This window comes from Haliotis rufescens, unplaced genomic scaffold, assembly GCF_023055435.1.
Source record: "Haliotis rufescens isolate VD_foot unplaced genomic scaffold, xgHalRufe1.0.p SCAF_1, whole genome shotgun sequence".
Lineage (NCBI taxonomy): Eukaryota > Metazoa > Mollusca > Gastropoda > Lepetellida > Haliotidae > Haliotis > Haliotis rufescens.
This window is the reverse complement of record NW_025963779.1, coordinates 19,603,891-19,628,524: the sequence shown is the minus strand read 5'-3', so window position 1 is coordinate 19,628,524 and position 24,634 is coordinate 19,603,891. Positions and strand designations below refer to the sequence as shown.

Here is a 24,634-nt window from a genome sequence, read left to right as displayed (position 1 = left end):
GTATTCCATTAAAGATACCAAATATCAAGGAATGACGATTCGCTGATAATTTGTACTGCAGGATGAGGTACATGAGCGGGATCGGATCAGCGACTTCCTGCTGGCAGTCGTGAAGGACCTGCTTCACAAGTACAAGAACCTACGCCTCATTCTCATGAGTGCTGCCCTCAACACCGAACTGTTCATCAAGTACTTCAGCAGCTGCCCTGTAGCTTTTGGTCAGTGCTTTCACCTGAAATAGCATGACAGAGGTTATTATGCCTCATTGACATGAGGGCGGTCAGATAGCCTACTGGTTAAAGCATTCACTTGTCACACCGAAGAACTGGTTCTGATTCCAGAAATGGGTACAATGTGTGAAGCCCATTTCTGGTGTCCCCCACCCTGATACTGCTGGAATATTGCTCAAAGCAGCATAAAAAAAACGCACTCACTCACTCATTGACATGATAGTTAAGTTCATTCCAATCTGATTTTTTGACGTAGGAGATGGTTATGTTGTCAATTTTTCCTTGGGATTTGGGGATGAACCTTCTCAGGTTCATAGATATTTATGGCCATCAAGGCTGATACATTTGTGAGAATTTATTAGAGATGAAAAGAAAATTCTTCATTTTACAGGTTATTTGGAGCAGTGCATGTTTTATAGTCTCTTTGAAACAGAATGTGTGAACATTGCTGTTTATGTCTTTACTCATTTCAGTTTTTCTTTCCAGTCCCAGGCACTCTGTTTCCTGTAGAAGAACACTTTTTAGAAGATATTCTCAAATGGTAAGGCCTGTATACAAATGCAGTAATGTTGCCATGCATAATGGGATCACAAGGAAAACAGATGATGGTTTGCCAGCACTCCCTGAATATTGTAAAACTAATGGGAGTGTGTGTGGCAATCTGATTGGTTGAAAAACTTGATTTATTATCAATACTTTTCTTGATAAGTATCTTCTTTTTTCTCAATCTCAAGTTTAAAACATGTGTTATTCAGCTTGGTGATATGGATGTCTTTCCACTGTGGGAGTTCACAAAGAGAGAGAGCTTCGGGAAATAACTGATGTCGTTTGTAGTTTACAATGTCATTAAACATTATTATTATGTTGTCAGATCCAAATGAAATTTCCAGTCATCGAAAACTCAATAAAACCAACAAATCTGAAAACACATTAAATGTTTTAAATGTCCAAAATGATGGTATTGAATCAAAAAGGTGTAAACGAGTAATTTTACCTTTTGACATGTTTAACGTAGGTCAATTTGTCTCTAATGAGTAGGCAGGTACAAAGTACTATCAGTTTTTTGTTGTAGTGTTGGATGGATGTTATTATCTTCATAGCTAAACAGCACTGTGACATTGCTGCTTTCAGGACTAGCTACACAAACAAGAAGATGGAAAAATACAGGAAGGAGCTGAGTAAAGGTGAGGTCCTACAAATAGAAACATGATGTCCCTCATGCATACGAAGGTGGTCAAAGATTGTTTGCCACTTTGTCTCTCTGTCTGTATTATTATGTGTAGAATCCAATATACCAGCGTCAAAAGTACAGTTCTAAATTTCATGTGTGGAGTGGGGTGTCTGTGTTGAGTGCCACACCATTATGTGTATTTCAAGGTACCATGACACTGATATTCTACGGCTGGGTATTCCAGAAAGACAGTGATCCAAAACATGGAGCTAAGCGTTCTCAGGAATGGTTCAACGAGAAATATGCTACTCTCCTGAAATGGGGGCGGTCGGGTAGCCTAGTGGTTAAAGCCTTCGCTCGTCACGCCGGGTTTGATTCCCGACATGGGTACAATGTGTGAAGCCCATTTCTGGTGTCCCCCGCCATGATATTGCTGGAATATTGCTAAAAGCGGCGTAAAACTATACTCACTCACTCACTCACTCCTAAAATGGCCTAGCTTCTGTCCGGACCTGAACCCAATTGAAAATATTTGGGGAGTTATGAAGTACACTATCAATGAAATAAATCTCAAAAATATATGCAGAGATGGTAAGATATTGGGACAGTATGACTCATGATTTTCTAACTTCCTTGATAGGCAGTATGTCTCGCAGCATTGAAGTATGTGTTGAAAAAAGAGGTTGTCTGACAGAATGTTGAACAGTTATATATATATCATTACATGCTCTGTGCAACCGCCTCAGTGGGCTAGTGGTAGAGCGTCCGCCCGGAGAGCGAAAGGTTCAGGGTTCAATCCCCGGCCGTGTCATACCAAAAGACGTTAAAAGATGGTACTTGTTGTTACCCTGTCTGGCGCTTGGCATTAAGTGGCTAAAACAAGGACAAGTCAGCTCGGAGTCAGTATACTGTGTCTGAGTGGGGTATTCATGTTAAACTGCGGCATGGTATCTCAGTGAGCTAGCACTATAAATCGGCATTAGTCCGGACTAGTACAAGCAGCCACACACACATGTGCATGCACGTCGCTATATATAAACGCAATAATCTTGGACGCGACGTTCAACCCACTTTCACCTCACCTCACCTATATGCTCTGTGCACACAGTGAAGAGTCAGCAGGAGCACCTGGATGAGTGGTGCACACAGGGGGTGTCCACTGAGGGGCACCGGGCCAGCATGGAAGAGGACTACACCTCCGACAGGATCCTCGACAACAGGCAGGCTGAGGGCAAAGAGGTGAATAAACAGTGTGGTTAAAAGCAGTTAATGTGTTTGTTAGTTACGCTGAAAACCTAATTTTACATGTGTAAACTATGTGAAGCTCATTTGTTTTGTTTGCTATGTGTGATTTTATTGGAATATTGCTTAATAGGCATGAAACCATACACACTCACTTAGAATTCTACTTTTTACACAATACACAATGACAGCTGGGGGAGGAGAGAGAAGTTGCTATAGAGTATCCTACTGTTGCCAACTGGGGAGGAGTGGGTGGTTGCTATAGAGTGTATCCTACTGTTGCCAACTGGGGAGGAGAGGGTGGTTGCTATAGAGTGTATCCTACTATTGCCAGCTGGGGGAGGAGAGGGTGGTTGCTATAGAATGTATCCTACCATTGCCAGCTGGGGGAGGAGAGGGTGGTTGCTATAGAGTGTATCTTACTGTTGCCAGATGGGGGAGGAGAGGGTGGTTGCTATAGAATGTATCCTACCATTGCCAGCTGGGGGAGGAGAGGGTGGTTGCTATAGAGTGTATCCTACCATTGCCAGCTGGGGGAGGAGTGGGTGGTTGCTATAGAATGTATCCTACTGTTGCCAGCTGGGGGAGGAGAGGGTGGTTGCTATAGAGTGTATATTACTGTTGCCAGCTGGGGGAGGAGAGGGTGGTTGCTATAGAGTGTATCCTACTGTTGCCAGCTGGGGGAGGAGAGGGTGGTTGCTATAGAGTGTATTCTACTGTTGCCAGCTGGGGGAGGAGAGGGTGGTTGCTATAGAGTGTATCCTACTGTTGCCAGCTGGGGGAGGAGAGGGTGGTTGCTATAGAATGTATCCTACTGTTGCCAGCTGGGGGAGGAGAGGGTGGTTGCTATAGAGTGTATCCTACTGTTGCCAGCTGGGGGAGGAGAGGGTGGTTGCTATAGAGTGTATCCTACCATTGCCAGCTGGGGGAGGAGCGGGTGGTTGCTATAGAGTGTATCCTATTGTTGCCAGCTGGGGGAGGAGAGGGTGGTTGCTATAGAGTGTATCCTACTGTTGCCAGCTGGGGGAGGAGAGGGTGGTTGCTATAGAGTGTATCCTACTGTTGCCAGCTGGGGGAGGAGCGGGTGGTTGCTATAGAGTGTATCCTATTGTTGCCAGCTAGGGGAGGAGAGGGTGGTTGCTATAGAGTGTATCCTATTGTTGCCAGCTGGGGGAGGAGAGGGTGGTTGCTATAGAGTGTATCCTACTGTTGCCAGCTGGGGGAGGAGAGGGTGGTTGCTATAGAGTGTATCCTACTGTTGCCAGCTGGGGGAGGAGAGGGTGGTTGCCATAGAGTATCCTACTGTTGCCACCTGGGGGAGGAGCGGGAGGTTGCTACAGAGTGTATCCTACTGTTGCCAGCTTGGGGAGGAGAGGGTGGTTGCTATAGAGTGTATCCTACTGTTCCCAGCTTGGGGAGGAGAGGGTGGTTGCTAAAGAGTGTATCCTACTGTTGCCAGCTGGGGGAGGAGAGGGTGGTTGCTATAGAGTGTATCCTACTGTTCCCAGCTGGGGGAGGAGAGGGTGGTTGCTATAGAGTGTATCCTACTGTTGCCAGCTGGGGGAGGAGAGGGTGGTTGCTATAGAGTGTATCCTACCATTGCCAGCTGGGGGAGGAGAGGGTGGTTGCTATAGAGTGTATCCTACTGTTGCCAGCTGGGGGAGGAGAGGGTGGTTGCTATAGAGTGTATCCTACCATTGCCAGCTGGGGGAGGAGAGGGTGGTTGCTATAGAGTGTATCCTACTGTTGCCAGCTGGGGGAGGAGAGGGTGGTTGCTATAGAGTGTATCCTACTGTTGCCAGCTGGGGGAGGAGCGGGAGGTTGCTATAGAGTGTATCCTATTGTTGCCAGCTGGGGGAGGAGAGGGTGGTTGCTATAGAGTGTATCCTATTGTTGCCAGCTGGGGGAGGAGAGGGTGGTTGCTATAGAGTGTATCCTATTGTTGCCAGCTGGGGGAGGAGAGGGTGGTTGCTATAGAGTGTATCCTATTGTTGCCAGCTGGGGGAGGAGAGGGTGGTTGCTATAGAGTGTATCCTATTGTTGCCAGCTGGGGGAGGAGAGGGTGGTTGCTATAGAGTGTATCCTACTGTTGCCAGCTGGGGGAGGAGAGGGTGGTTGATATAGAGTGTATCCTACTGTTGCCAGCTGGGGGAGGAGAGGGTGGTTGCCATAGAGTATCCTACTGTTGCCACCTGGGGGAGGAGCGGGAGGTTGCTATAGAGTGTATCCTACTGTTGCCAGCTTGGGGAGGAGAGGGTGGTTGCTATAGAGTGTATCCTACTGTTCCCAGCTTGGGGAGGAGAGGGTGGTTGCTAAAGAGTGTATCCTACTGTTGCCAGCTGGGGGAGGAGCGGGAGGTTGCTATAGAGTGTATCCTACTGTTGCCAGCTGGGGGAGGAGAGGGTGGTTGATATAGAGTGTATTCTACTGTTGCCAGCTGGGGGAGGAGAGGGCGGTTGCTATAGAGTGTACTCTACTGTTGCCAGCTGGGGGAGGAGAGGGTGGTTGCTATAGAGTGTATCCTACCATTGCCAGCTTGGGGAGGAGAGGGTGGTTGCTATAGAGTGTATCCTACTGTTGCCAGCTGGGGTAGGAGAGGGTGGTTGCTGTAGAGTGTATCCTACCATTGCCAGCTGGGGGAGGAGAGGGTGGTTGCTATAGAGTGTATCCTACTGTTGCCAGCTGGGGGAGGAGCGGGTGGTTGCTATAGAGTGTATCCTACTGTTGCCAGCTGGGGGAGGAGCGGGAGGACCTGGAGCCATGGGTGGTGAAGGAGATGGACAAGCTGCTGAGTGAGGTGTGGCTCTCGGGGGAGGAAGAGGTCTTCTCTCAAATCTTCCATCTGATCATGGCTGAGAATGTCAGTGGTGAGTCAGTCACGTCTTTACCTATATAAGATATAAAAATCCTATTCCAGGAAAAATGATAATATTAGGCCGAAATATAAAGAATAGCAAGTGACATTTCCTCTGATGGACACCTTGACCACTTGAAGAATTGTTTGGTGCAAGTGACTAACATTAATATACTGATCCCCGGCCGCTTGATACCAAAAGATGTTAAAAGATGGTACTTGTTGTTACCCTGTCTGGCACGCGTCATTAAGGGGCTAAAACAAGGACTGGTCGGCTCGGAGTCATTATACTGTCTCTGAGTGGGGTATTCATGTTAAACTCCGGCATGGTATCTCAGTGGGCTAGCACTATAAATCCGGACTAGTACAAGCAGCCACACACACACACGTGCATGCACATCGCTGTATAAGTGCAATAATCTTGGACACGACGTTAAACCCTATTTCACCTCACCACATTAATATACACTGTCAGATACAATGTGGGCTCGTGAAGATTCAGGGTAGAATAGGTCTTCAGAAACCCATGCTTGCAGTAAAAGGCGACTATGCTTGTCGTAAAAGGCGACTAACGGGATTGGGTGGTCAGGCTCGCTGACTTAGTTGATGCATGTCATCGATCCCAATTACGTGGATCGATGCTCATGATGTTAAACACTTGATAGTCTTGTCCAGACTTGATTATTTACAGACTGCCCTCATATATCTGAAATATTGCTGAGTGCGGCGTTAAACAAACAAACAAACAAAACAGATACACTGTGATCATGGGGATAGTTAGATCTTGGTTGTTTTGTCACTGCAACAGTCTCTTTTTCTTTGATAATTATTTATTCTGGATGGTTGTGAAATATTGATACATTCGATGTTGATACATGGTTATTCCTCCCTTGTAGTGGACTACAAGCACAGTGAGACAAGTGCCACTCCCCTGATGATAGCAGGTGGGCGGGGCTTATCTGTGACGGTGGAGCAACTCCTCAGTCTGGGTGCCAACATCAACGTCAGAGCGTCAAATGAATGGACAGCTCTTGACTGGGCCAAAAAATTCAAAAGAAATGACATTGTTGAAATGCTAGAGTCATATACGTAAGTTTCAGTTAAAAGGATTAAAATATTATCTCAGTTCATAAACCATTACAGCTTTGTCACAAAGTCGATCAATAATTATCTGAAATCAGTTGGAAATTATCTGAAATAAGTTGGAACTGTTTTGCCTGACAGGCAAAGCAAGATAAGAAAACCAGTTTGTCTGAGATATGAAGCCATGGAATAACAGGCAATTGGTCTGATAGATGCCACCATGTTTGATGCCAATATAGTGTGTCAGTTGCCCTCTTACCATGTTTGATGCCAATATGGTGTGTCAGTTGCCCTCCTACCATGTTTGATGCCAATATGGTGTGTCAGTTGCCCTCCTGCCATGTTTGATGCCAATATGGTGTGTCAGTTGCCCTCCTATCATGTTTGATGCCAATATGGTGTGTCAGTTGCCCTCCTACCATGTTTGATGCCAATATGGTGTGTCAGTTGCCCTCCTATCATGTTTGATGCCAATATGGTGTGTCAGTTGCCCTCCTACCATGTTTGATGCCAATATGGTGTGTCAGTTACCCTCCTACCATGTTTGATGCCAATATGGTGTGTCAGTTGCCCTCCTACCATGTTTGATGCCAATATGGTGTGTCAGTTGCCCTCCTGCCATGTTTGATGCCAATATGGTGTGTCAGTTGCCCTCCTATCATGTTTGATGCCAATATGGTGTGTCAGTTGCCCTCCTACCATGTTTGAAGCCAATATGGTGTGTCAGTTGCCCTCCTATCATGTTTGATGCCAATATGGTGTGTCAGTTGCCCTCCTACCATGTTTGATGCCAATATGGTGTGTCAGTTGCCCTCCTATCATGTTTGATGCCAATATGGTGTGTCAGTTGCCCTCCTACCATGTTTGATGCCAATATGGTGTGTCAGTTACCCTCCTACCATGTTTGATGCCAATATGGTGTGTCAGTTGCCCTCCTATCATGTTTGATGCCAATATGGTGTGTCAGTTGCCCTCCTGCCATGTTTGATGCCAATATGGTGTGTCAGTTGCCCTCCTATCATGTTTGATGCCAATATGGTGTGTCAGTTGCCCTCCTACCATGTTTGATGCCAATATGGTGTGTCAGTTGCCCTCCTATCATGTTTGATGCCAATATGGTGTGTCAGTTGCCCTCCTACCATGTTTGATGCCAATATGGTGTGTCAGTTGCCCTCCTACCATGTTTGATGCCAATATGGTGTGTCAGTTGCCCTCCTACCATGTTTGATGCCAATATGGTGTGTCAGTTGCCCTCCTACCATGTTTGATGCCAATATGGTGTGTCAGTTGCCCTCCTGCCATGTTTGATGCCAATATGGTTTGTAAGTTGCCCTCCTACCATGTTTGATGCCAATATGGTGTGTCAGTTGCCCTCCTACCATGTTTGATGCCAATATGGTGTGTCAGTTGCCCTCCTACCATGTTTGATGCCAATATGGTTTCTCAGTTGCCCTCCTATCATGTTTGATGCCAATATGGTGTGTCAGTTGCCCTCCTACCATGTTTGATGCCAATATGGTGTGTCAGTTGCCCTCCTACCATGTTTGATGCCAATATGGTGTGTCAGTTGCCCTCCTACCATGTTTGATGCCAAAATGGTGTGTCAGTTGCCCTCCTACCATGTTTGATGCCAATATGGTGTGTCAGTTGCCCTCCTACCATGTTTGATGCCAATATGGTGTGTCAGTTGCCCTCCTATCATGTTTGATGCCAATATGGTGTGTCAGTTGCCCTCCTACCATTTTTGATGCCAATATGGTGTGTCAGTTGCCCTCCTACCATGTTTGATGCCAATATGGTGTGTCAGTTGCCCTCCTACCATGTTTGATGCCAATATGGTGTGTCAGTTGCCCTCCTACCATTTTTGATGCCAATATGGTGTGTCAGTTGCCCTCCTACCATGTTTGATGCCAATATGGTGTGTCAGTTACCCTCCTACCATGTTTGATGCCAATATGGTTTCTCAGTTGCCCTCCTACCATGTTTGATGCCAATATGGTGTGTCAGTTGCCCTCCTTATCTTGTTAAAGTGCTTCCGTTGAGTGTGCCAGCGAGGATGGGACGGAAGATGCAGTTGTCTCGGCTGAAGACCGTGAACTCCTCAACATCTACCACCACAGCTTCGACGACGAGAAAGTGGACACAGACCTCATCTCTGCACTCATATACACAATCATGTCATCAAAGAAGGAAGGCAAGCATATCAGTAGTGGTGTTGGAAATAACGCAGTTCAGATAGACGAGTAGCTCTACAAGAAAGAGTTAGGAAAAGGGGGTGTTTTTGAGGAAATCTATGATCTTGGAATTATTAACATGATCAACTGATTATTCCTCTTTTGTTCAGGTAGCAATTAATCCTAAATCATTCGTTTAAGTGAAACTTTCAGTGAATGATAAATTAAAAGTGCGTACATGTGTTCAATAACTATGTGAAATAAGGCCAGACCAAAGTAATTGGTCAAAATATTTTTTGAAATTACTCGATGCAATCGGGGAAATAGATGAAAGAATTTGCATAAGGGGAACAGTCTGTAATTTCAAAAATGCGGTTGTGCATAGAACTGATGTCCCTCACATGTTTAAGTTTTATCGGCTGTGTTTTTATCCCAAAGCAAAAACTGTTTCCATCTGAACATTAACAATATTTAATTTGTCAAGAGAACATATCGACAGGTTGCCCACAGAGTCATGACAGCTATGCTCCTTGATTAAGTTGAAGAACCGTTCACAATTATTACATTTCACTGGCTTGACAAGATGCTAAAAGAAGTATAAAAATGTGCGAAAACAACTTGATTTTCTTTCTTTACTCCACTGTGGGTACTGCCATTATGAGTGTTTTGGCGGTGGGCTCAAGAAACAAGTGATCTAATTGTCTGTTGGTAGGGAATTAGACAATGGCTGTAAGGCTTTCATGTTGATCATGGCGATGAATTGAATTTAGTCTAGCCTCCCTTACATGAAATACAAATACATCAGGTACAATTGTATGATGCAAGTTGTGGTTTTTTTTCCACAATTTGGAAAGAATTGGATCACAGTTTCTATAAAACAAGTAAATAATTTAGTCTGAACTATGTTGGAAATACATTACAGGGATTAGAGATTTGAGTGTCAACTCATCTGTTTATGACTAGCTAAAGGACACGGATGAGGATGCTCAGTTAATGGGATATTTCAGTTGTCTGTGGCCTGTAGTTTGTCAGAGTTGCATGCTCATCACTTCATCACAAACCAAGTAATAGATTCAGCTGAAACCTTTCTAGAAGTTCCCGTCCACGTTGCAACAAAAGGGACTATATTAGGCTTCTTTTTTTTTTAAATAATACAGAAATCAAATTAAGTAAGTTTAAACTCTTCTGAGAAACCACAAGACAAATAACTTAAAACTAGATAGTACTGTGGGTCTTTTGGTGGAAATATTGTGTGTATGTTTGAGGTTCAATCATTATTTTTGTTCATGTTTGATTTTTTTCTCACCTGTGTTTTATCATTTCTAGGTGCTATACTAGTTTTCCTACCTGGATATGATGATATTGTCAGCCTCAGGGATGGCATTGCTGATGACAAGAAATATGAAAGTTTTAGGTAACTTACAAAGTTCAGCCGAATAGTATTAAATTAAAAAATGTGTATATATAGTATCATGGTATGTGATGTGTAATATGTTTTAGACTTTGAACTTTGTAATTTCAAGGTTAATGTAATTCCTATAACAAAACTGTTGTAATGTCACAAAGTTTGTTATTGGACACAAGAGGTGCCTGTAACTGTGACATATATATCTAGATATGGCATGCCACCTGTAACTGTGACATATATATCTAGATATGGCATGCCACCTGTAACTGTGACATATATATCTAGATATGGCATGCCACCTGTAACTTTGACATATATATCTAGATATGGCATGCCACCTGTAACTGTGACATATATATATCTAGATATGGCATGCCACCTGTAACTGTGACATATATATATCTAGATATGGCATGCCACCTGTAACTGTGACATATATATCTAGATATGGCATGCCACCTGTAACTGTGACATATATATCTAGATATGGCATGCCACCTGTAACTTTGACATATATATCTAGATATAGCATGCTACTTGTAACTGTGACATATATATCTAGATATGGCATGCCACCTGTAACTGTGACATATATATCTAGATATATCCTACCACTTGTAACTGTGACATATATATCTAGATATGGAATGCCACCTGTAACTGTGACATATATATCTAGATATATCCTACCACCTGTAACTGTGACATATATATCTAGATATGGCATGCCACCTGTAACTGTGACATATGTATCTAGATATGGCATGCCACCTGTAACTGTGACATATATATCTAGATATGGCATGCCACCTGTAACTTTGACATATATATCTAGATATAGCATGCTACTTGTAACTGTGACATATATATCTAGATATGGAATGCCACCTGTAACTGTGACATATATATCTAGATATGGCATGCCACCTGTAACTGTGACATATATATCCAGATATATCATACCACCTGTAACTGACATATATATCTAGATATGGCATGCTACTTGTAACTGTGACATATTTATCTAGATATATCCTACCACTTGTAACTGTGACATATATATCTAGATATGGCATGCCACCTGTAACTGTGACATATATATCTAGATATGGCATGCCACCTGTAACTGTGACATATATATCTAGATATGGCATGCCACCTGTAACTTTGACATATATATCTAGATATGGCATGCCACCTGTAACTGTGACATATATATCTAGATATGGCATGCCACCTGTCACTGTGACATATTTATCTAGATATATCCTACCACTTGTAACTGTGACATATATATCTAGATATGGCATGCCACCTGTAACTGTGACATATATATCTAGATATGGCATGCCACCTGTAACCGTGACATATATATCTAGATATGGCATGCCACCTGTAACTGTGACATATATATCTAGATATGGCATGCCACCTGTAACCGTGACATATATATCTAGATATGGCATGCCACCTGTAACTTTGACATATATATCTAGATATGGCATGCCACCTGTAACTGTGACATATATATCTAGATATGGCATGCCACCTGTAACCGTGACATATATATCTAGATATGGCATGCCACCTGTAACTGTGACATATATATATCTAGATATGGCATGCCACCTGTAACTGTGACATATATATCTAGATATGGCATGCCACCTGTAACTGTGACATATATATATCTAGATATGGCATGCCACCTGTAACTTTGACATATATATCTAGATATGGCATGCCACCTGTAACCGTGACATATATATCTAGATATGGCATGCCACCTGTCACTGTGACATATATATCTAGATATGGCATGCCACCTGTAACTGTGACATATATATCTAGATATGGCATGCCACCTGTAACTGTGACATATATATCTAGATATGGCATGCCACCAGTAACTGTGACATATATATATATAGATATGGCATGCCACCTGTAACTGTGACATATATTTTTAGATATGGCATGCCACCTGTAACTGTGACATATATATATCTAGATATGGCATGCCACCTGTAACTGTGACATATATATCTAGATATATCCTACCACTTGTAACTGTGACATATATATATCTAGATATGGCATGCCACCTGTAACTGTGACATATATATATCTAGATATGGCATGCCACCTGTAACTGTGACATATATATCTAGATATGGCATGCCACCTGTAACTGTGACATATATATCTAGATATGGCATGCCACCTGTAACTGTGACATATATATATCTAGATATGGCATGCCACCTGTAACTGTGACATATATATATCTAGATATGGCATGCCACCTGTAACTGTGACATATATATCTAGATATGGCAGTGGCCGATACTGAGTTGTTGTCTTGTATCACCAGGTACGTGTTGTATACACTCCACTCCTCCATGCAGTCCAACGATCAGAGGAAGGTCTTTAAGATGGCACCGCAAGGAGTCCGCAAAATTGTGAGTGGTGCTTGAATCTGTACGTAGCTACAACTATTATTTATTTCACAGTTATATCTGACCTTGCAAAATCCATGACATGGATCTCCTCATGGCCTAAGACAAGTGGAGTGCTGACAGTTGAACACCTTAGTGATAGACATTCTGTTGTATAAAGTAACATCATCGTAACTGACATATCAAATAGACGGAGTTTCCTGACATTGGTCTGAAAATGTCTGAATTTTATTGTGCTTGACAATCTGTTTCTCTTTACATTGTTTTATATCAATTGTGCAATTAGCGTATTAATCAATTGTGCAATGAGCCTATTAATATGGAAAAATCTATCCCCAGATACTTTCCACCAACATTGCTGAGACAAGTGTCACAATTAATGACGTAGTCTTTGTCATCGATTCAGGAAAAGTGAAAGAGGTAAACCATTTTGTCATTGATGGCACGTGTTTGCTGATCTATGAGTCCCCGCTGTATTCCGCTGTGGAAAAAAGTGGTCGGGTTTTGTACATTTTATTTTATAACAAATGTTTTGTTTTGAGCATGTTGAGAGCTGAGTTAATAAGTTGACGATATGTAACACACAGTGATGATACAATAATGGTTGTCATAATACTTAGCTTTGTTCATCTTCAGAAATCATTTGATGCTTTGTCTTCATGCTCTATGCTGAAGAGCAACTGGATCTCTAAGGCCAGTGGTTTGCAGAGGAAAGGGAGGTAAGATAAGTTGTTCTGTTGATATCAGTCGGCTTGAGTGAGTGAGTGAATGTTGTTCATCCCCACAGTCAGCAATGTTCCAGAAACATCCTGATGATCCATAAATGAATGAGAATCTGGACCTTACAAAACAGTGGTAGGGAGCATGAACAAGTATCCATGTCATCGGTGGCCGATGACAAAAAATCAGTCATGTCCTAGAGTCTGACCTCCAAGTCAGCTGTTATAAGACTAGCATGGGGAACTAGGGACCCTTTCTTCTCCTGAATCCTCCACATGGTTAATGTGACTTAGAAATGCTAGATAAATACTATTATGTAGATCTTTTGATAAGACATGAATTATGATATCTAATAAGAGATAATAGCATTCTGTCAGATGTTGAAACAGTTCTTTCAAACAGCCTTTTTGAAAGATTTGGAATGAGACATGCATCATTCTTGTGCATTTTATTTCAGAGCTGGTCGGTGTCGGCCGGGGGTCTGCTATCACATGTTCAGCCGTATTCGCTACAGCAGTATGCAAGAGTACCAGCAACCAGAAATCCTCAGATATCCACTCCAGGTAGTCTTTGTTAAAGGCACTTGAACTCAAAACTAACTCTAATTTGTTGACTATGAAATATGATTATTCCATTTTCAAGATTTTTCTGACAATTCATACAATTTTCAATTTCTGTCATCATGCACATTGAATATTATCTGGCATTTGATTGGTTGTTTTTGAAGTTCAATGTCACTGTTTTAGAAGTAGTTTCACCGTGAGTTTAGTTCACTGATGAATGTTTTTATAGTTCATTCTAGCAGGATGATCAATATTGTTTTGAGACAGGGTGTGAGAGTGATTAACATACTGATTAAGTACAATCCTACAAGGAACTTTTTTTACCCACTTACAGAATATGTTTGACAATTACTGGTAAAGTTGCCCATACAATATGAACATCCCACTGGATCTTTACAGAGGTGAATTCTTGTTTGGGCTTTTATTAATTAACACAATTTTTATGCTGATGCTGTGAATGTCTCAAAGTGATTTTCTTCATTTATCACACTCTGTTGTGATTGTCACAAGTTTACATTTCCCTGTGAACATCCGGCATAGAACATGTAGAAGAGGTCTTCAGCAACCCATACTTGTCGTAAAAAGGCGACTATGCTTGTCATGAGAGGCGACTCGCGGGATTGGGTGGTCAGGCTCGCTGACTTGGTTGAAGCATGTTATTGTATTTCAATGTGCGTGGATCGATGCTCATGATGTCAATCACTGGATTGTCTGGTCCAGATTTGATTATTTACAGACCGCCATCATATAGCTGGAATATTGTTGAGTGTGGGGTTAAACAGCAAACAAACAATACATAACCCTGGCTTGCTGTATGTCTGTCATGCTGATGTGTTCATTGACTTCCAGGAGTTGTGCCTCTTCACCAAGCTGTTGGCCCCTGTCAACATGAGCATCGCTGACTTCCTCGCCAAGTGTCCCGAACCTCCATCTTTTCTCATCACGAGGAACGCAGTCCAACTCCTAAAGGTAAGCCTGCCTCAAGCCACCCCTGGATTGTATATGCATTAACTGTCAGGCCTGTCGCTTAGATGATGTTAAGGCTAATGGCATTGTGACATCATTACATCAAATACATCAAATCAAGTTCACATTTTAGAATTGGGTTTGGGACTTGGTAACACAGTGTTAGAAATTGGCACACACTGGTCCTGTAGTCCTTGCCAAACGGCCCAATAGTTAAGGTATCATACATCTGCATGAGGCAAGGGAGTTATTTGGCTGTAAAAGTCCAGTTTCCAGGATCCTTGCTGAACTAGGCTGGAACTTCGTGGCTCGATCAAAGTGCCACCAGTGTCCCTTCTATGTCTTTCCTGTTGACCAATCAGATTCCTCACCTAATATGTTACTTGCATTTGCTACAAGCAAAATGTTTGCACCCAGTCAAGACAATCTGATCAATATTCAAGATATTTATTGCCATAAAACGGGTTTTACCCTGCGAAGTGCATCATATCACTTTTGGCACCTTGAGTAAAAACATGAAAATAATTGGAAATATCTGTCAACACCCAGTTGATGGTACACAAGCTCTGCAAATCCCGCAATCGGCAAAAATCTGCACGGCAGTTGCCATGTTTACGACCTGCATGTCGATTTCGTTCTTGATTGGACTATGCATAGACTCGCTAGTTCAACCAAAATATAACTCCATAATTCCAGCCTAGTTCGGCAAATGTTGAAACTGGACTTTTATAGTCAGTTAACTCCCTTGCCTCGGGAAGATGGGTAACATGAGGACTAGTAGAAATTATTGTTAAGGGTGGACTAAGACAGTTAGTTTCTATCGCTGCTCCAAAAAGGGACCTTAGCTGTCATAAATCCCTTTCTTTATCCGTGGACGTGCTAGACTTGAGATTGCATTAGTTTTGCTATATGTCAAAAGGGACATTTCATTACACATTACTTCAGTCTTAAATTCTTCTTCTTTCTGAAATACTTTATTACATTCTGAAACTTTGTTGACTTAATAACAGATTGTTGACTCATGAATATCCCATCAGAAACAGAGTTTCCTGGCCTACCTAGTTCCTATACATCACTGTAGTTTCTTCACCTGCTGTTTCAGCAAATGGATGCACTGGACACGTGGGAGGATCTGACGGAGCTAGGCCACCATCTGACTGACCTCCCTGTGGAGCCCCGTCTGGGCAAGATGGTTCTGTACTCGGTGGTGCTCAAGTGTCTTGACCCTATCCTCACCATTGTCTGCGCTCTGGCTTACAAGGACCCATGTGGGTACTCAGCTTAGTCAATAGTTAAACAGGGGGCAGTAGTGTCCCAGTTGTCCAAGTAGGGTTTCAAATCTCAGATTCTCTCCAATTTTGATCAGTGGTTTCTCAGCACCACCTTTTTGGTTTGTTTGTTTGTTTGTTGTTTAACGCTGCACTCAGCTTTATGATGGCCGCCTATAAATAATCGAGTCTGGACCAGACTGTCTGTTGATTGATATATTGAGCAAGGCTCCCCGACATCAGGTTATGATGACATGCATCAATCAGCTGCCCACCCAATCCATTTAGGACTTGGGCCAATTTACAGTCCTATTAAGTTTGATTTGAGATGTTCAAACATCATTTGTTTTTCTATTAATTCACATACTGTTCTAACAACACACTGTAAACCGATCCCGTTAGTCACCTCTTACGACAAGCATAGTCGCCTTTTTACGGCAAGCATGGGTTGCTGAAGACCTATTCTACCCCGGATCCTACGGGACCTATTGTCATATGAAAAAATCAGGTGTAAGTTGTATATATATGTATTTCTTATATTGAGTGAAGCAGCATGGGTTGAGCCCATTATATGGGAGGGTTGTCCATTCGAATTACGGAATCACCGACAACAGCCTTAAAACAAAATATGGCGCTGTATATGCTCAAGATCTTTCGTCCATATACTCTACACAGATTTCATGCTGTGTCACTTTGTTGCAGTCACCCTCCCCTCACAGCCTCACCAGAAGAGGTCTGCAGCTATGGCACGGAGAAAGTTCGCTTCAGGAACATTCAGTGACCACATGGCTCTCCTCCGAGCTTTCCAGGTATTGTAGTTGGAGATGTCTAGTGAGAAACTTGGCTCTGGGGACGTTCAGTAACTGAGGTCATACTGTCACAGCCTGTTGTTTTGGAGCAGTTGTATCTTAGACTTGGACATTAGATACTTAAATTTTGTATTTTGGCGGAGATTATATCTTTACTGCAGGGATCCAAAATACTCTTGACATATGATACTCTGAGTCACATGTGGTTCTATATTCTCAGTGCAAATCAATTTCTTATTTGTCTGAAACTCATAAGGCTGAAGTATATGCACGTATTGTAGGTACTTGTGTTATGTATGGTGTGTATGTAGCTAACATGCAGATATTGTCTGTCTCCAGGCATGGCAGAAGGCTCGGACAGAGGGTTGGGAGAGATCCTTTTGTGACAGGAACTTCCTCTCCTCGGCCAGCATGGAGATGATAGTTGGCATGAGGTAAACCACTTGTTATGCTACTGAATCATTGTTAGGGATAGCAGTGTTACACAGTGCTGTGGCTGGGTGAGGTAAACTGCTCACTTGTAATACTACTCAACCATTGTTAGGGATAGCAGTGTTACACAGTGCTGAGGCTGGGTGAGGTAATCTGCTCACTTGTTATACTACTCAACTATTGTTAGGGATAGCAGTGTTACACAATGCTGTGGCTGGCATGAGGTAATCTGCTCACTTGTAATACTACTCAACTATTGTTAGGGGTAGCAGTGTTACACAGTGCTGTGGCTGGCATGAGGTAATCTGCTCACTTGTTATATTACTCAACTATTGTTAGGGATAGCAGTGTTACACAGTGCTGTGGCTGGCATGAGGTAATCTGCTCACTTGTTATACTACTCAACCATTGTTAGGGAAAGCAGTGTTACACAACACTATGGATTGTCAGATGACAGCTGTACCTATCTGAATTGTTTAGATAAAAGGGTGCACCCATATGTGTTAATATTTTTAGTTCACCTTGACTATGATTTTCTGTACAAATCTCTGTGTCTGTTTTGACAATTGTGACAAGCAAATGATGTCACCTTGGCTTGAAACCTTATCACCAAAATACTTTAAGGAGTAAGATGAAGACAATGTGCATCAGTGTTCGGAGTAATATTAAGTCAAACTGAGTTGATATTGAAGTTAGAATTATTATACCTTGCTGAATGATGGGTGTTCTTATTCCTGATATTCATGTTACAGAACTCAGTTGTTGGGTCAGCTGAGAGCCTCAGGGTTTGTACGAGCTCGGGGCGGCGGTGACATCCGGGACTTGAACACCAACTCGGAGAACTGGGCTGTGGTGAAGGCTGCCCTGTGTGCTGGCATGTACCCCAACATTGCATGTGTGGACCGGAACAGGAACGTTGTCGTCACTCAGTAAGCAAGGATATCACATTAGGAGGCAATAGGAATTTGCTCTCTTTCTACAAACATATATTTGATGGTGATACATTTCATGTTTGACTTCCGTGTGTTTCAAACAATTTGTTGAGAGCAGCACAAGTAAGGAAATGTTTATTATTTTATAGCTGAAAGGCTTCATCGTACCACTGTATGGAGATCCATATGTCTCCAGTACCAAAGCTTGTTTTCAGAGGCATTTATCATGACAGAGGCATTTATCGTGACATTACACCTCAGTTCACCCGCAAAAGGCAACTTTGGTTACAATTGCTGCGGAGTACGACTTTGCCTGGATATCACAGTGACCACTATGATGTATCAGTTACTCCCCTTACACTTACTCTAGGGACCGTGGGGTAGCCTAGTGGTTAAAGCGTTGACTCGTCACGTCGAAGACCTGGGTTCGATTCCCGACATGGGTACAATGTGTGAAGCCCATTTCTGGTGTCCCCTGCTGTGATATTGCTGGAATATTCCTAAAAGCGGCGTAAACCCATACTCACTCACTACACTTTCTCTAACACTGTATTTTACTTTCTTGTTTAGGGAATTGCTTTCAAGCAAGTGTGTTACTGTTCTAGGAAAGAGTCCAAGGTGCGTTTCCACAGCAGCTCTGTTCTAAGCCCTGCCCCCACAACTGAGTGGGTGAATGTGGCCTCCACCCATGCCAAGTCTGTCCGCATGCTCCAAGGGGATTGGTTGATCTATGAGGAAATGACCCGCTTCAACAAGATGGCCAGTGCCAAGTGCTGCACAGTCCTGTCAGCTGTCGCTGTGGCCATCTTTGCTGGTCCATCCAAGCTGCCGCCGGAAGCCATTAGGGAGGCAGAGGGCATCCATGACCGTAGGTGGAAAGTATAAATTACATTCTACTGTACATGTTCACATTATGAACAGATTACCACTTCTCAAATTACAGTGGGCTATCATCAAGGGACACCCACATTAAGCTGACATGTCAAAATACTACTGGAATACTGTACAGTGGCGTTTAATCCAGCTCACTCACTCACTATTGTCAAGACCGCCTCCATGGTCTCCTGGTGGTTCGATCCCTGGCCGCGTCATACCAAAAGACATTAAAAGATGGTACTTGTTGTTACCCTGTCTGGTGCTTGGCATTAAGGGGCTAAAACAAGGACTGGTCGGCTCGGAGTCAGTATACTGTGTCTGAGTAGGGAATTAGCACGTCGCTATATAAGTGCAATGATCTTGGATGTGACGTTAAGCCCAATTTCACCTTACCTTGCTATTGTCAAGGGAGCAAAACATGTCTTATCTGCCATCAGGTTAGTCATATTGCAGTTTCCTAGTAACAATAACATTGTATATAGTGACCTGGGCCATCCAGTTTAGTTTCTAGAAGTTCAGGAGTCAAATGATGGATAAATAAGGGACTCATCAGGTCCATACTATGGTATCTTGTCTTAGCTCACCTGAACAAAGGTCATCAAGATTATGGCATTAAATACCTACCTTTGTAATCCCATTTGCACTCCAGGTGAGGCGGGTGACGGCATGTACGCTGACAACAGCAGCGACAGTGAGGGGGAGGACAAGGAGGACCTGAAGAAATCCACCCTGCAGTTGGACGACTGGCTGTGTTTCCGGCTGGACAAGGAGGTGAGCACACCTGGCTGGGGAGGTCAGTTGTACTGCCAGTGTGTCCATCTACTGGAGTGGGGGCCAGGATACACTCGCCTGGCTGGGGGGGGTGGGGGGGTCAGTTGTACTGCCAGTGTGTCCATCTACTGGAGTGTGGGGCAGGATACACTCGCCTGGCTGAGGGGGGGGGGGGGGGAAGAGAGAGCACACCTGGCTGGGGGGGTCAGTTGTAGTTGTACTGCCAGTGTGTCCATCTACTGGAGTGTGGGGCAGAATACACTCGCCTGGCTGGGGGGGGGAAGGGGTCAGTTGTACTGCCAGTGTGTCCATCTACTGGAGTTGGGGGCAGGATACACTCGCCTGGCTGGGGGGGAAGGGGTCAGTTGTACTGCCAGTGTGTCCATCTACTGGAGTTGGGGGCAGGATACACTCGCCTGTCGACCGGTCTGTGAAGAATAAGCATGTAGCATTTCAAAGTGGGACATCATGCTGACAAGGCAGGTACTTATAAACATGGACTCTGTCTGACTGGAGTGCCTACTAACAAGTACTGACAAACTTTGTTCCACAGTCGGCCAACTTGGTGCTGCAGCTGAGACAGAAGTGGCACAGTCTATTCCAGAGGAGGATGAAAGCTCCGTCCAAACCATGGTCGCAAATGGATGAGGTAAATTAAAAAAAATATAAACATTCGGGTAACAAGAAATTGAAATCTTTGAGAGAATATCAATTATGAAGTAGGACTCATTTATTGGAAATTTTCAATACATCATTGAAATATATTGTGATTTCTAATGGAACCATATAGACAGTATTTAAGATTGCACAATAAACTTTATGTCTTTACATAGACTTTCCTGTAATTATTCTCTGCCACGATGTTCGGAATGCAATTCATCCGTCCTTCCATCCGTTTCATCAATAGGGACAAATTTTCTCAAAAACTATTAAAGTTAGAGAAAAGAAATTTTACTCTGTAATGCTACTGATCATGATCATGATGTGCTCAAATGACTTAAAATTTTTTTACAAACCTGTAGAGGTTATGAATTCTCTGATGAAATCCTCCTTGGGGCACTTATTGCATTTTCCTGGCTCAAGAAAATCTACATGACATAGTTGTAACCATTTTCCTTAATAAAAATTGTTACCACACAAAAAACTTTGTTTTTGTATGATATACGTCCACCCTTATGGTGCCTCACCCTCCACGGCGCGTCACGCCAAGGGAAGCAACTCTCACCCAAATCACTTTCCATATGTCTAATGCTGACGGAATGTGGGGAGGCGGGTGGCCGTGCCCCAAGGAGGATTTCATCAGAGAATTCATAACCTCTACAGGTTTGTAAAATTCTCTTTCAGATTAAATCCTCCTTGGGGCACTTATTGCATCAAGATAGACTCCTAAAGATAATCTAGGAAGTGGCATCCGTCAGCAACAAGCGTGCATAAAATACATCGTATTTTGATTATTTCAATGAATAAACAAGAGTTCAATAAATGGAACCAACCTTATCGTGAGGCACCACCGTCGAAAGGCGGGGGCTGGAGACAGGGCGTTATCGACCATACACAATGAAAAGAGACATTCTTTGTGGCTTATCATATCGAGAACTCGAGACACACACAACCCCCACCCCACCCACTTTTTTGAACAAGTGATATTGGGGGCACAGATCACGAGAGACTATAAACCCGCACAGAGCTAGGCCAGAGGGTCCCCGTAATCGAAGGAGTGCATGTGCAATTACGATGATTATCGACTAGTAATGGCTTGTATTGTATCGACCGTAGAAGATAAAATCCGGACCGTTACTGAGCAGTGTTATAACCGGTCCGGGCGGTCTAAAATCTCGAAGGCTCAATCGGCTAGAGATGTAGAACTTTGCCCAGTTCGGAGAACTGACTGACCAAACCGAGCACGCTCGCTTGAGTGTTTGTCGAGTTGGTAATGTTTGATGAACGTGCTCGGCTGGCTCCAAATAGCCGCGGAGCAGATCTCCTCAATGGGCAGAGCCGCAGCATACGCTTGTGTCGTAGCCACTGCTCTAACCGAATGAGCCTTCAACTTGGTAGGGGGGTCCCTGCCTTGAAGCGTGTACGCCGTACATATAGTAGAGACTATCCACCGCGAGATAGTTTGTTTGCTCGCAGGTGAGCCAGCCTTCCTACCGCCATAACAGCAAAATAGTTGATTATCCTTACGGATACCCTTAGTTCTGCTGATATAGGACTTAAGGGTCCTGCGGACATCCAAGACATGAGCATGTCTTGTAGTGGTCCCCGACGAGGAAGGCTGTGAAAGAGCAGGTAGCTCAATAGGAGCCGTCACGTGGAAGGCGTGTGCGACCTAAGGACGGTAAGAGTCCGGCAGGCGAATACTGACCCTGTCCCGGTGAAAGACAGTTAGTACGGGATCGGCTGACATTGCGTGAATGTCGCCTACCCGTCTGCCGGACGTTACCGCCACAAGGAACGCCGTCTTCCAGCTCAACAGCTGAAGAGAGAGAGACGACAGATCCCGAAAAGAAGGACCGGACAGCCAATCAAGAACGATTGACAATTCCCAAGGGGGACTGATCCGCCGGACAGGCGGTCGGATCCTGTCCACACCTGCTAAAAAACGCTGCACTAATGGGTGCGCACCCAAAAGTGCCCCGTCGACGGGGACGTGAAAGGCAGCGATAGCTGTAGAGTACCCCCGGACTGTCGATGCGGCCAGGCCGACATCTAGTCACGACTGGAGGAACTCAAGTACGGCTACGAGATCTGCAGAAAAGGGATCTGCAATCCTTCTATCAACACACCAGCGCGCATAGCAGGCCCATCTATCCTCGTACTGAACGTTTGTCGAATCCCTCCGCGAAGCCAGTATTGTGTCTGCAACTCGTGCAGGAATACCGCTCTCCTGGAGGCGATTCCGGACAGTGGCCAAGCCACCCACTGAATCCTGGGATTCGGGTGGAGGGCCTCGTTCTGGGATAGGAGGTCCGGTCGTAAAGGTAATAGAACAGGAGGCTGAGCCAGAAACCTGAGTATGACTGGAAACCAACTCTGCGCCGACCAAAGGGGTGCCAGGAGCACAAGTAGTCGCGCAGGCTGAGTGGCTAGCTGAGACAGGACCTTGGAAATCAGAGGTACTGGGGGGAATGCCCACAGTATTCTGTCCGTCCAATCTAGCTGGAAGGCGTCCGGTGCCACCGACCTCGGGTCGGGGACTCGGGAGCAGAACGTTGGTGTCTGGTGATTCACCCCAGACGCAAACAGATCCACCTGGAACGACCCGTATAACTGGGAGATAATCCCGAATATCCCCGGGTCGAGCCTCCACTCGTGAGGAGCGAGGATCCGGCGAGACAGAGCGTCCGCACGGACGTTGTCTACCCCCGGGAGATAAACAGGTAGCACCCTGATAACGTGTGAGTCGCACCATAGGAGGAACTGCCACGTCTCTTGGAGAAGCGACGGAGACACCGTTCCCCCCTGCTTCCGGATGTAAGTCATCGCTGTTTGGTTGTCCATCTCTAGACGCACCACTTGGCCATGAAGCAGATCCAGGAAGCGTTGGAACACCAACCTGACCGCTCTCAGTTCTAGCACATTGATATGCAGTTTGATCTCCTGCTGGGACCATAGTCCCGAGGCAGTGTGATCGTTCAGAACGCCTCCCCAGCCGGAGAGTGACGCGTCTGTTTGAACTGTGAGAGACGGCACGGGAGTGTCGAGGGGGAGCCCCCGGGACAGATTCCCGACCTCGGTCCACCACTGAAGGTGTGCATTGAGCCACTGCGGAGTCTCGAGAACAGTCTCGAGATCTTCCGAGTTCAACCAAAGTCGACGGAGCGCTTGTTGAATGGGTCTCATTCTCAAGCGCGCCCGCCAAACCACATCCACTGTCGCCGCCATGTTGCCCAGTAACTGGAGCCATGTACGAGCAGTGTGACTGGCGGACAGAAGGAACTGGGAAGTAACACTTCTGACCTTGGTAATGCGATCTTGTGACAGAGATACAAGTCCGCTCACCGTGTTGAAATTCGCCCCTAGGAAGACTAGATTCTGAGTAGGGCTCAGATCTGACTTCTTGAGATTGACTATCCACCCTAGAGTGATCAGAATATCTATCACTTGTTGTGTAGCTATCTGACTCAGGGATTGCGATAGAGCTCTTAGTAACCAGTCGTCGAGGTACGGATGGCAGAACCGACCTTGTGACCTGGCCACTTGGGCGGGAATCAACATCAGCTTGGTGAACACCCTTGGGGCTGTAGCGATCCCGAATGGTAGAACCCTGAACTGATAACACCTCCCGTCGAAAGAAAACCTGAGGTATTTCTTGAACTCGGGGTGTATGGGTACGTGGAGATAGGCATCTTTTAGGTCTATTGACGTTAGCCATTCTCCGGTCTCGACAGCTGAGATCACCGAGCGCAGTGTCTCCATCCTGAAGGACGGTACCTCTATAAGTTTGTTCAGCCTTCTCAGATTGAGAATAGGCCTGAACCCTCCGTCTTTTTTGGTGACTAGGAAATATGTCGAGTAGAAGCCCTCGCTTTCCTGTCCCACGGGAACCGGTTCGATCGCAGCCTTCATAAGAAGTGCGTCGACCTCGGCACGGAGGAATTCCGCCCTCTCCAGGGTAGCAGGCACCGGAGTGTGCTTTATCCCGGAGAAGGGGGGCGGATGATGTTTCCACC

General features: G+C 44.5%; 1 protein-coding gene across 2 annotated transcripts in view; it reads left to right on the top strand.

Annotated features, from left to right (window-relative positions):
* LOC124113388 (3'-5' RNA helicase YTHDC2-like) overlaps positions 1-24,634 on the top strand; it is a 48,021-nt gene that overhangs the window by 8,356 nt on the left and 15,031 nt on the right. For both annotated transcript variants that reach the window (XM_046473695.2, XM_048392628.1), the window contains exons 8-27: positions 62-218; positions 717-771; positions 1,362-1,414; positions 2,510-2,640; positions 5,375-5,510; positions 6,394-6,586; positions 8,611-8,774; positions 10,081-10,168; positions 12,537-12,624; positions 12,961-13,041; positions 13,258-13,340; positions 13,799-13,904; positions 14,754-14,873; positions 15,973-16,138; positions 16,841-16,947; positions 17,287-17,381; positions 18,132-18,308; positions 18,917-19,179; positions 19,837-19,958; positions 20,512-20,607. In XM_046473695.2, the coding sequence (XP_046329651.2) occupies positions 62-218; positions 717-771; positions 1,362-1,414; positions 2,510-2,640; positions 5,375-5,510; positions 6,394-6,586; positions 8,611-8,774; positions 10,081-10,168; positions 12,537-12,624; positions 12,961-13,041; positions 13,258-13,340; positions 13,799-13,904; positions 14,754-14,873; positions 15,973-16,138; positions 16,841-16,947; positions 17,287-17,381; positions 18,132-18,308; positions 18,917-19,179; positions 19,837-19,958; positions 20,512-20,607 (2,481 nt within the window). The remainder of the gene's footprint in view (positions 1-61; positions 219-716; positions 772-1,361; positions 1,415-2,509; positions 2,641-5,374; positions 5,511-6,393; positions 6,587-8,610; positions 8,775-10,080; positions 10,169-12,536; positions 12,625-12,960; positions 13,042-13,257; positions 13,341-13,798; positions 13,905-14,753; positions 14,874-15,972; positions 16,139-16,840; positions 16,948-17,286; positions 17,382-18,131; positions 18,309-18,916; positions 19,180-19,836; positions 19,959-20,511; positions 20,608-24,634) is intronic.